At 60.1% G+C, this 11,505-nt stretch overlaps 7 protein-coding genes across 7 annotated transcripts; 2 read left to right on the top strand and 5 right to left on the bottom strand.

Moving 5' to 3' along the window:
* Positions 1-126: 126 nt before the first annotated feature.
* COLE_02518 (uncharacterized protein) lies at positions 127-1,539 on the bottom strand (the record flags this gene model as incomplete). The annotated part of the gene is made up of 1 exon (XM_018423653.2): positions 127-1,539. The coding sequence occupies one exon, from the start codon at positions 1,537-1,539 to the stop codon at positions 127-129; it is 1,413 nt and encodes a 470-aa protein (XP_018277507.2).
* A 532-nt stretch (positions 1,540-2,071) lies between these two features.
* COLE_02519 (uncharacterized protein) lies at positions 2,072-4,269 on the top strand (the record flags this gene model as incomplete). Its single annotated transcript, XM_018420907.2, has 5 exons — positions 2,072-2,754; positions 2,787-3,185; positions 3,220-3,509; positions 3,541-3,983; positions 4,027-4,269. The coding sequence occupies 5 exons, from the start codon at positions 2,072-2,074 to the stop codon at positions 4,267-4,269; spliced, it is 2,058 nt and encodes a 685-aa protein (XP_018277508.1).
* A 136-nt stretch (positions 4,270-4,405) lies between these two features.
* COLE_02520 (uncharacterized protein) lies at positions 4,406-5,233 on the bottom strand (the record flags this gene model as incomplete). The annotated part of the gene is made up of 3 exons (XM_018420908.2): positions 4,406-4,645; positions 4,677-5,129; positions 5,162-5,233. The coding sequence occupies 3 exons, from the start codon at positions 5,231-5,233 to the stop codon at positions 4,406-4,408; spliced, it is 765 nt and encodes a 254-aa protein (XP_018277509.1).
* Positions 5,234-5,512: 279 nt separating this feature from the next.
* Positions 5,513-6,397, top strand: COLE_02521 (uncharacterized protein; the record flags this gene model as incomplete). The annotated part of the gene is made up of 1 exon (XM_018426813.2): positions 5,513-6,397. The coding sequence occupies one exon, from the start codon at positions 5,513-5,515 to the stop codon at positions 6,395-6,397; it is 885 nt and encodes a 294-aa protein (XP_018277510.1).
* Positions 6,398-6,469: 72 nt separating this feature from the next.
* COLE_02522 (uncharacterized protein) lies at positions 6,470-7,363 on the bottom strand (the record flags this gene model as incomplete). The annotated part of the gene is made up of 3 exons (XM_018423654.2): positions 6,470-6,646; positions 6,788-7,147; positions 7,202-7,363. The coding sequence occupies 3 exons, from the start codon at positions 7,361-7,363 to the stop codon at positions 6,470-6,472; spliced, it is 699 nt and encodes a 232-aa protein (XP_018277511.1).
* A 1,391-nt stretch (positions 7,364-8,754) lies between these two features.
* Positions 8,755-9,300, bottom strand: COLE_02523 (uncharacterized protein; the record flags this gene model as incomplete). Its single annotated transcript, XM_018425478.1, has 3 exons — positions 8,755-8,880; positions 8,913-8,960; positions 8,995-9,300. The coding sequence occupies 3 exons, from the start codon at positions 9,298-9,300 to the stop codon at positions 8,755-8,757; spliced, it is 480 nt and encodes a 159-aa protein (XP_018277512.1).
* Positions 9,301-10,077: 777 nt separating this feature from the next.
* Positions 10,078-10,768, bottom strand: COLE_02524 (uncharacterized protein; the record flags this gene model as incomplete). The annotated part of the gene is made up of 2 exons (XM_018424841.1): positions 10,078-10,524; positions 10,556-10,768. 2 exons carry the CDS (start codon positions 10,766-10,768, stop codon positions 10,078-10,080), a joined length of 660 nt encoding a protein of 219 aa, XP_018277513.1.
* Between the last annotated feature and the right edge of the window lie 737 nt (positions 10,769-11,505).

The following is an 11,505-nucleotide window of genomic DNA, read 5'->3' on the forward strand; positions in this document are numbered from 1 at the left end:
TGATTGACAGGCAGCTCGTGCTCTGCCTACTTGGTGTGCTACAGCTCCTTCGTATGTCCTCTTCAGATGCACAGTGCGACCGATCAGCCCGCTCACCACGCCCGCGACGCGCAGCACCTGGCCACCCTAATCAACCTCGTACCCATCCGTCTCGAACTCCCAGGTGTCCTCGCCATAGCGCGCACGATACTCGTCGTGCGTCATAAAATGAATGCTCGCAAACGTCGGCTGGTCCGGGAGGTTGACCCACGAGGGCATGGCGTTCAACAGGCCATTCGGATACCCGTCTGCCGCCGTGACGGTGTGCAGGCGGTGTACGAGCTTGTTGAGCGCACGAAAGTCGCCCTCTAGCTCCTGCTTCCGTGCCTCCCAATACTCGGCGACGGCGTACTGGTCAAAGTCGGGGTGGAACTGCCACTGGGCGAGGCGCTCGTCCATGAGAGCGAGGCGGCAGAGGTTCTCCTCCTCGTCGAACAGGTCGTCCTCTTGCGCCGCGCTCTCGGCGCGGATCGCCTTGCGCACCTTGTCGTGGAGCTTGGTCTCCGCGATGCCTGGCGAGACGTTGAGGAACGCGCGCTCGACGCGGTCTAGCCCGACGAGCACGATGCGCTCGACGCAGTGCAGCTTGGAGCCGAGAAACTCGACGACGCCATGCAAGAGACCGAGCGGAGGCGCGTCCTCCTCCGGCTGAGGAAGGTCGTCAAGCGGCTTCCCCGGGCCCCCGAAACGCGTGTCCGGGCCGTACCGTCGGTCGTGGCCGAAGATGACGACGAGCTCGCGCGGATTCTCGATGCGGTTGCGCCGGCGGTTGAAGCTGTTCGTCCGGTGCCGGTGTGTATTGTGCCCGAAGTCGCACTGCTCGAGCAACGCGATGCCGGGGTCGTAGCGGAGGTTGATGACGAGCTTGTCCAGCGGCTCGACGTACATGTCGTCGAAGAGCGCGCCGGGCTCGCACATGTATCCGTCCCATGACGTCTCGGCGTGCGCGAACTGCACTATCGTCTCGGCGCCCATGGAGAAGATGGTGCCCATGTCCCAGCGGCGCACACGCTGCACATTCCCCAACGCCCAGCGCAGGAGGTTACGGTCGTGGTCCTCCAAGATCCGCCGCACCTCAGGATCGGCAAGGAGGGCTGTGTCCCGCACTGGATCTTGGTTGTCGAGACAGACATCGTTGCAGAAGTCCACGACGCGTGTGTATCTCCGGATTCGTGCAGCCCAATGTAGCCGCTCGGCGTCTGAGGCATCCTCGTCCTCCCACCGCACGCCGGGGAGGCGCCGGCCGCTCGCCGTCCGCAGCTCAACGTTGGAGGGTGTCGGACGCGCAGCGAGCTCAGCGATCGGCATATCTGGCGGAATGTCCTCTTCGTAGTCGTGCTCGCGCGCAGTGATGTGGTAGAAGAGTTCAGCGTCTATGCGCGCCTGGAAGAGGCGGCTGGTGCCGCGGAAGGCGAGGAGAACCGAGTAGTGCGCATTGGCGAGGATGTCGTCTATGAATTGTGGGAGGGCCGAGTGGTCGAGGACAACCTGCCCGGGCATTGAAGGATGAGTGGGAAAGAGAGAGAGAGTAGACGTTGATGACAAGATGACAGTCTACGTTCGCCTGGTTCCTGGTGTGTCGAGGACGTGTTGGGCGGCGATTCGACTTTTATTGGGTCGAATTCTAATGGCATTACAGATGATTACACTCTTCCCAATCTGATTCCGTGAAGCTTGTTGACATGGGCTGTGGGCCCAGCTCACGTGTTCGATTCTCGTTACTGGACGGGACGTCGGCGATCGGCGACTTTTGCGCCAAGCATCGGTTAGCAGCGAGCACGGGGAGATGGGTGGGCGCATGGGAGAGATGCGTGAGTGATCGCACGAAACGATTCAAGTGCGTGGACGTTGCGTGTATAGCTTGGCATCGTTCGCATATCTATCTGCGTGTCCTCTCTCGGCGTCTCGAGAATAGATGCCTGCGAGGTGGAGATATCCGATTATCGCCATCGCATCGCTCGCCACCCGCCCTGAACTCCCCACATCCCCCATCCAGCCCCAGGCCATCACTCATCATCGCTCACTCCACCGCATGTCCAGTCCACGCTCCAGCCCTCGCGGGCCGCCCCGCACCCCCACCAGCCCGCACAACGGCAACGGTGCGAACGGCCACCACTCGCCCAGCGCCGCCGGGGAGGGGTACACGAGCCTGCGCGATCTTGTGCCGCCCCACAGTCCCGTGTCACCGCGTCGCGCGACACGCGACTGGAACTTCGCGCGAGGCGTCGAAGAGGATCTCGAGGAGCGCGAGCACAGCAGATGGGAGCCGCTACCCGAGGCTAAGGAGCACCGCCGCCTGAGTCTATGGCGCCTCATCGCACTCACCGTCTCCATGGGTGGGAGCCAAATCGCGTGGACTGTCGAGCTTGGGTACGGCACTCCTTACCTTCTCGAGCTGGGGTTGAGTGAGGATCTCACGTCACTCGTGTGGCTGGCAGGTCCTATCTCTGGTCTCGTCGTCCAGCCCCTCATTGGCGCCATCTCAGACTCGTCCACTTCACGATACCGCCGCCGATACTGGATTGTTGCAAGCACAATCTTGCTCGTCATCTCGACCCTCGGACTTGCTTTCACCGAACCAGTCGCCAAAGCCATCGTAGACGTCTTCGGCGGCGGGCAGGGAGACTGGGATCCCAAGCACCGGCGTCTCGTGCAGCTCACTGCTATCAGCATCGCCGTCTTCTGCTTCTACTGTCTCGACTTCGCGCTAAATGGGTAAGCGACCACATTGATGTCGCTTACGCTAGTCTCCAAGCTTCTCTCCGCAACCTCGTGTTTGATGTGACGCCCGCAGAGCAGATTAACACGGCCAACGCCCTCCACGGGCGCTTCCTTCATCTGGGAAGCATCGTCGGATTCGCGTTGGGCTACATCAGACTCGACTCGGTTCCGCTCATCCGACTGATCGGCGGCGAGCAGTTCCGCAAGCTCTGCATTGTAGCCATGACCCTCCTCGTTGTGACCGTGTGGATTACCTGCTTCACAACACAGGAGGACCCACGGCCGTCTCTCGTGCCCAACACGAATCGCAGCCGATTGCGCGACATGCTGCAAACAATCAACGAGGCTCTCAAGACACTGCCCAAGCCGGTCCGCCGCATCTGCATGGTTCAGTTCGCCGCGTATGGTGGCTGGTTTGGCTTCCTGTGCATGCCAAAGTCCCGGCTCTGCTGACTGCAGGTTCTACTCGACTACATACATGCAGGAGGTCATCAGCCACGAGCAGCAGCGCGACGCGGATCGAGGCGAAGCAACTCGTGCTGGGTCTTTCGCCATGTTGCTGTACTCCTTCGTCGCTATTATCGCGGGCACACTGCTGCCTTATTTTTCGCAGCGCGACCCTAGGCTCCTCCCAGATGACGACGAGAGTGAGGCTGAAGTGGAAGCAGAAGCAGCCCGCATCCGTCACACCGTGGACTCGTGGCGCCAAGACGCTCATCGCCGAGGTCGCCAACTTAAGCTGCCGCGGAGTGAGTCCACAGCAGGTCAAACTAACAACAGTGCCATTCATGCTCCGCGACGTGTGGACATGTGGGCTCCTCGGCTTCTTCGTCCTCATGATGTCGACGTTTTTCATCAGCACCAAGAAGCAGGCGACAGTCATGATCGCACTCGTCGGCATTTGCTGGGCGATCGCTATGTGGGTGCCGTTCGCGATGCTCATGGAGTTCCTCCGTGAGATCGACGCGGAACACGACAAGGGCGATGATCGCGGCGCATCTCGCGGTAGCCCACGCGCCTCCTCAGTCTCACCAACACGCCGGCGTTCCTCTTCACCGACCGACGAACGGCGCCACCTCCTCGCCGACCGCCCATCACCCATGCGCACGTATTCGGCCTCGGACCTCGAGACGGCCGGCATGGAGTATCCCCAGCACGGGCCCGTCGCAGGCGGCACGATTATGGGCATCCACAATTTGGCTATTGTCTTCCCGCAGTTTGTCGTGAGTAGCAGCTCTTTCTGCACATGTGACATGCTAACCACAGATCGCTATTGTCGCCAGCATGATCTTCAGGATCGTCGACGGTGACACCATGCCGAATCGCATGGTTCCAGTGCCACCTGAGGAGTTCCATGAACGCACAGGAGTGTCCTGGGTGCTCCGATTCGGCGGGGTTGTGGCGCTTGTCGGTGCAATCATGTGCCGTGGCGTGCCGCCCACCAATACCGAGAAGGCCATGAGGCGGCGGCTGGCGGAGATGCGGCAGGAGGTAGAAGGAGGGGAGTAGTGACAATCGACATGAATGGGTATGTACATTCGCGTCCCATGTTTTCAGTAGAGCCATGCACAGAGTTGTTTTCAGGGAACAATGATGCAGCATACGACCTTGCAGACAGAACTCAAAGCAGTTTATTACCGATGGCTTACGCACGCGCCTCGCGCTTGGCCCGCTCGGCGCGCTTACGTGCCTCGGCTTCGCGCACCTCTGGCGGCTTCTGCCCCTCCTCCTCCTCCTTCATGCGCTCTATCGCGCGCTTGAACGCGGGCCGCGCACGCATGCGCTCGACCCAGGCGTCCGAAGCGGGACCCAGCTCGTACAGCCGCGGCGCGCCAGGCCTGGCGCGCCCATGCGCAATGCTGTTAACGGGGAAGAACATCATGAACTGGCATCAGCACCATTTGGCGGCGCCTCACATCGCCGAGTCCCAACTGCTCCGAACCAGAGAAGAGGTCGTGTTTCGCCAACCAGCGCTCGGCCTCACCGAGCGCGCCCGTGGCGTGCGTCCTTGCCCACGCCTGGAACCAGTCGTTCATCATCTTGACGCCGGTCGCCGTGTCCCCGCTCACGCCGGCCAGGACCTCGCGCATGCCGAGCGTCGCGAACCGCGCCGGCTGGAGGTACAGCATGAGCGAGCCCTCGGAGAAGTGGCTCCAGAAGAGGGAGTTGGGCGAGGGCTCGGCTTCGATGCCGGGAGTCGGGAACGTGCGCATCAGCGTGGACAAGATCGCCGCGCTCTCCGTCAGCACCGTGTTGTCGAGCTGCACGGCGGGCGACTTGCCCAGCGGCGACACGTCTTTGAGCGTGCTGCCTGCGAACCAGCCTTGCGTGCGGTAGTGCACGCGCACGTCGTAGGGCACGTTCAGTTCCTGGCGTCAGAGAGGAGCGGGGCGTAGCTTGCCTCCAGCGCCCAGAGGATGCGGTTGGAGCGCGAGTTCTGCAGGTGGTGCACGAGGACGCGGGCCTTGCTCATTGTGACAGACGTGGTGGTGTGGGTGGTTGCAAGATGTCGCGGCAAGTGGCGGAATGCGGGGCTCGGTGATCGGAATCGGTTACTTGACCGATCGTGCCGATGCGGATGATGCGAGATCTGGCATGTCGACGCGGGACACGAGCGGTGTGGTGGGCAAGTTTAGCGACGTAACGTCTTTGACATGAAGTTCAACAGAGAGCTTGACATCACTCACTCCCTCCTCAACCTGAGGAGTAGCCCCACTCACTCTGACGGCGCACCCCAGAGGTCTCAGATATCATGCTCATCCTCTCGGACATGTCCGACACGGCGACAACCTCGGCCACGGCAAAGCTGCACCTCACAAAAGTGCAAGCTACGGGCAACGACTTCCTCCTGGTCTTGGATCCTGACGGACTCCGTCCGCTCCGCCGCGAAACGGTCGCGGCGCTCTGCGACCGCCGCCTCGGCATCGGCGCCGACGGCATGATCCGCGCTGTTCGCTCGGCCTCCATCCCCGAGGGCGCGTGCCTCGCCGCGTCCGCCGAGTGGTTCATGGACTACGTGAATGCCGACGGCAGCGTCGCCGAAATGTGCGGCAACGGCGTCCGTGCCTTTGTCCGCTACCTCGTGCACCGGGAACTGGTGAGCGGCCGCTTGGCGGTGGGCACGCGCGCGGGCGTGCGCTGGGTCGAGCGCGTGCGCGGGGGCTTCAGGATCGACATGGGGCCGTGGCGCATCACGGGGCGGACGATGGTGCGCGCCGATGGGATATCAGAACGGAGGGGGCTCGCGATCAACCTCGGGAACCCGCACGTCGTCGTGCCCGTCAGCGGTGAGGAACTCGCGGCGCTTCGGCTCGCCCAGGCGCCCGCCCTCGATCCGCCGGCGCCCGAGGGCGCCAACGTCGAGTTCGTCGTTACTGAGTGTACGGAGGGGATGGGACGGGTGCGCATGCGCGTGAGTGAGCGCGGCGTTGGCGAGACTCTCAGTTGTGGGACGGGGAGCGTGGCGGCCGCCCTCGCTGCGCGGGAATGGGCGGGCGGGGTGCCCAATGTCTGGGAGGTGCGGATACCTGGTGGTGTTGTCGAGGTCGAAATGACTGGTGGGGAGAAGGAGCAGGTCACATTAGCTGGGCCCGCGGAGGTCGTCTTCGATGGCGAGTTCACGTTTCATCATCCTTGAGCGCGTACCACATCATCTAGGTTCTAGAGCGCGTAGACACCATCCAAGACATGCATTTCATGACACTACAATTTACATCTTGGGCTTGGGAAGCTGCGTCTTGCGCTCGTCCGAGACACGCTTCTGCATCTTCTGGTATGCTGGGCGCTGCTTGATGCGCTCCAGCCACGCCAACGTCGCTGGGGCGAGCTTGGCTCCCAGCGGGTTCTGGGCCTTGGTGAACCACGTGAGGGGGAAGAGCATCATGAACTGGTGTGAGCGGGGTCCACATGAGAGGATAGCTTGGGGTGCATCCAGGCTGGGCGACAAGTGGCGGGTCGGCCATCATCAAGAGCTAGCCTTCCAACAACGTATTGACCCTCGGAGCTTCGCGCCACGAGTACCACTCACGTCACCAATCCCTGGCTTGTCGCCTCCCGAGAACCACTGGTGCGTCTGGAGAAACGCATCGGCCTCGGCGAGCGCCTTCTCGCCCTCGACCTTGTACGACTTTGCGAGGTGGGCCGAGTACGCTGCTGCGCCCTTCTTCTCCTCCTCGCTCATGTTCTTGGAGATGACGGGGAGCGAAACCATGTTGAGCATGGCCGCGCCGCACTGCGTCATGATGCGGCCCTCGGCGAAGTGCGCCCAGTACACCGAGTCGAGCGACGGGGTGGACTCGATGTTGGACGACGGGAAGGTGCGCACCAGGCGCTCGATGATGTACCCGGACTCCTTGAGGAGCTCGCCGTCGAGGAACGCCGAGGGAGCCTAGTGTCAGCGTGCACAAAGATCAGGGTGCGTCGTCTAGATCGCAGTGCCTACCTTGCCATCCTTGACGTGGTCCGTGAGCGTGCTCGTTACCTTGCCGCTCTTGGTGTTGGGCATGTGGATGACGACCTTGTAGGGGATGCCCAGCTCCTCGGCGAGCCAGACGACGCGCTCCGAGCGCGAGCCGAGCATGTGGTGGATCGTGAGGTCGGGCATTGTGTGTGAATGGAGTGAGCGAAGCGAAGAGTCGAGGAGAGCGAACCGTTGTGGGCAGCGCGGAAGATGAAGCGGTATCTCCGGAGGGCCGGCTACTTTCCACCCGGCCCGGACCCACATACATTCCTCGGTCCTCGGCCTCAAGATTCGGACACCACCAACCCACTTCGCCGTCAACGGCTGTGTATCACCACTTACCTGCATTGCTGTAGTCTGTCAGTGTGGGACGGCCAATGATCCCCTAGCATTACAGCAGGAAATGACGTCTGAGGTCAAGGGTCTACGAGTTGGGCTCAAGCACTCCTGCAGCGCGCACCCAAGAACGTCGAGACCTTACGGGCGGATCGCGTTCTGTTGACGACCTTCGCTTCCCCTCAACAGACACACACTCGCACGATCGCTGGTGGCGAGCCGCGGTTTATCCTGCCCGTGCTGTCTCGATCACAATTGTCTGAAAGTCAGATCCGCAATGTGCCGGTCTTGCTCAGCCTGCTTCTCTACTTAGTCAGCATCTCCTTAATTGGTTGCCGCTGTCGTTCACGCCGCTCATGTATCAGGTAGTGACGGGTGAGGCTTGCGAGGAGATGTGGTGTCCAATACGAAGAAGGTCTTCGCGCTTTTTGTCATCGCGATGCAGGCGACTGGGCATGTGCGAAGTGGGGCGTAGCCTTCTGAAGTCCTACGAAGCAGAGTACCCAACAGTCAAGTCTAAGATAATGAAAGTGGTGCGTGTAATGATGTTTGGAAGCGATCGCGAAGACCAGTGGTTGGCGGGCCACGTGGTCAACGGCCAAGTTGCGAGCCGGTGTGGCGCCACGAAGAACAGACAGCCTCCACTTGTACGTGTGCATTCTGTGCATAAAGCGAGGTGATGCCTTTTGTTGCAACCTCGGATAACTTTGCGGCCATCAGTTCATGGAACACATGTAACTCGTGATGTCTATCGGACAAGTGATGGTGGAAAAATGGGTGTTTGAACCCGTAACATTGGCCATTCACCTCGGCTCCCTCCTCCTCAACTCTTCTTTTCACGAGTGACATCCTTTGTCTCCAGTGCTCTAATTTTTCTCACGTTTTCCCTGCTCGCACACCGCCGCGTCACACTCTGTGTCCTTCGTGTCTCTTATATTCACACCCAGCTCGCCACTCTTCGTCTTACCCGAAGCGCCACCACTTCGCAGGCCAAGTCACCTGCTGACCAAAACGGTCTTGAAGTCATTCTAACTCCCTTGAGTATCCGGCGGGGTGGCCGGAGGAACCATTGTGCCAGTTCGACGTTTTGCTTGTTGCAACCGCGCGTCAGTCAATACGAGCCACTTTGCAAACCAACTGGGTACTGTATGACATTGGGATATATATACAACTCCCACAGTGCCCCGAATTCGTTCCTACTACGAGCGCCTGTTCTGTATACTCTTTAGGGCATAGTACACCTGCATCTCCAGCGGGCCCAGGCGCGAAGGGCCACCAGGCGACTGGTTGGGGAAGGGCACGCCCAGGGGTACACCACCGTTGAGCTGGATTCAATACACTTCTCGGCCATGCTTACCCGGTGGCAAAGGTACGGGTCCTCGGCGTTGACGTAAACCCAGAGGTTCTACCATCAGCATGTTTTAGTGACCGTCACGTACAAAGTCATTGGGGCAGTTGAGCTGGGCCCTCCAGACGTCGGGGAAGAAATGCTTCAGGAGGTTGAGGTTACGAGCGTGGGCCGCAGCGTCGTCGTCGCGGTTAGACTCGACCTCGTCGCGCAAATTGTTCTGGCGGTTGCGGCGGCGACTCTTCTTGCGACTCTTTCCGACGACCGGAGCGACGGCCGACAAAGCCCCGGTGGGAGCAGCGGGGGTCGAGCCCGCAGGCTTCTTAGAGTTGTTCGTGTTCGTGGGAGTCGCAGAGGTGACTGAGCTTGTGGGGGTAGTGGAAGTAGTGGAGCCCATACGGGGGGAAGGAAAATTGGACGTGAACTCGTCCATGTCTTCGAACCTAAAGCGGTGAAGGAAAAAACGAGAGTAGTGAACAGAATACAGCGGGAAAGACGCCCTTATATCGGTGCGGCATCTGCCGTAGTGCGACGAAAAACATCGTGTGGCCGGTGGGTTCGTGTGGCGAGTGAGTGGGTTGGGAGCGCGAGTGCGTGAGAAGTGCGAGGGAGTGTGGCGCATGAGAGCGTCCGAAGTGTGACTGCGCCACTTTCCCGGTGTGCTGGGGATAATTCGTAACGCAGCTGGAGATAACTCGCGGCACAGCTGTGGGCCAAAGTATCATAGACACGTTTGGTGGTAGCGATTATAACCAGCGCCTTGGATCTGGCACAGTTGTGAACACGGGAGTAACTCCGGGAGCTGGGATTCTGTAAAGAGGTGCATTGATGTACTGCATTTACGATAAAGGCGGACAACTTAGGAAAGAACGAGGTGACGGGAGACAGGAGCCACTACCGAACACAGTAGTCCAGCGAGATCTAAGCGGAGGGGCAGGCCTGGGAGGAGACGAGTTGAGTGCGTAGAGGCTTCTGTAAATGCTGGCCGAGAGGTAGGTGATGTTGGAAGCGACGATTGGTGGCGGAAACGGGGAGGGAGAAGATTGTAGCGGGGTGTTGACATGTTGAAACGTCACTGGAGGAGCGGACCGCCTGGAATGAGCGTGAGACTCTTTTCAGCCCTGCGGAATCGGCGGTGCTCACCTTTCACGTTCGACCGCCGGCATATGTGCTGCTACTCGGCCATCTCTACATCTTCCTGGAAATTCGTGTGAACTCCGGAAAGATGGCCGCCCGTGGTGCCGACGCTTTTCTCGTTGTTCATTCCAAGCGCCTCATCAGCGCCAGAAGAGTAGAATAAGGCGAGAAATTTGCACCACTCGTCGGGTGCGTCCATGGTGATATCCGCAAAAATGGCGGGGTCGATGGTCACACCGGTACGCGTTCCAAGCCCAGGCGTCTCGATGGACAGGAAGGTGCGCAGCTCTTGAACGGCCGGTTCGATAGCGGCACAATGAGCGGCGTTCTCCTCGGCCCAGAGCAGGTCGAGTCTGTCTTGGATAGACTTGCTCGCGATCTGCGCGACGCCGAACACGAGGACCCGGTGCACCATGACGGCGTGGGTGATGTCCGGCGCAGTCTGGCATATGTCGTTGAGGTGACGGTAGATTTTCTGTGCCCACTACGGTCAGCTTAGCCTTTTCTGGGCTTACCCTCATCAGTTCGGTCTGTTGAGCAACAGTCGAGCCCTCGATGTACTGGCGCACCCACTCGTCCACAAGCGCACGCGTACTCATGTGGATAGGAACTTCGACCCCTGCCTTGACCCCGTCTAGGAGCGTCATGACCTGGATGCGCTGCTTTTCGACCTCCAGTATATCGTCGGCCGTCCGCATGGTGGATGAGTGAGAGGGGGGAAAAGGCATGGGGGTTGGAGTGGAGCTTCTAAGAGATGGGCGGAGTTGAAGTACTGCTACAGGCCCACTCGCAACGTTGCGAGAGCCTGAGAAAGGTCGTGGCTCTGAGAACACAATTACGTCGCAACCCACACCCACTACCACGCGCGAAGCTTCAACCTCAATGGATCTGGTCCGAGTTGCTGGCAGAGACACATGGAGCGGGTGTACATTGTTTTCCCACTCCTTAAGTACCCTCATCCACACCCCAAAGCAGCACGTTGTCCTGTAACTTTGTCGTTCCGTCACTGTTGCTTGCGGAGAGTCGTACTTGTGCAGTGGCTGAAGCGCATGCAGATGCACTTTACTCCTGCGACCATCGGTGTCCTCGGCAATCTGCCCAGTCCCACACTCTCATGCCGTCCTCTTCCCTCTCCCTCACTCAGAACCCGTTATACTGCAATGACGGTCGCCGAAGCAGGACAGGTACTCTTGGGTATACCCTAACAACCCCGTTAGGCGAGGCCCTCGCCATCACAAATCACAGAGAGTTCCATCAGCGTTAGGACACTGCCAGATTTCTCCTCGCACGCCCGAATCCTGGCACCGCCACCACGCCGTTGAGTGTCCATTGTGCGCAAATGTGACAATCAACCATAGTGGTCGCGAACGCCTCCGCCGCGAGTTCACGCCCCGATGCTTCTTTTCATGCTATATCCCACGCCTTCAGCAATTGTATAGAGGGCTAAATTCCATGGGCGGTGAGA

Source organism: Cutaneotrichosporon oleaginosum (genome assembly GCF_008065305.1).
Source record: "Cutaneotrichosporon oleaginosum strain ATCC 20508 chromosome Unknown ATCC20508_contig02, whole genome shotgun sequence".
Lineage (NCBI taxonomy): Eukaryota > Fungi > Basidiomycota > Tremellomycetes > Trichosporonales > Trichosporonaceae > Cutaneotrichosporon > Cutaneotrichosporon oleaginosum.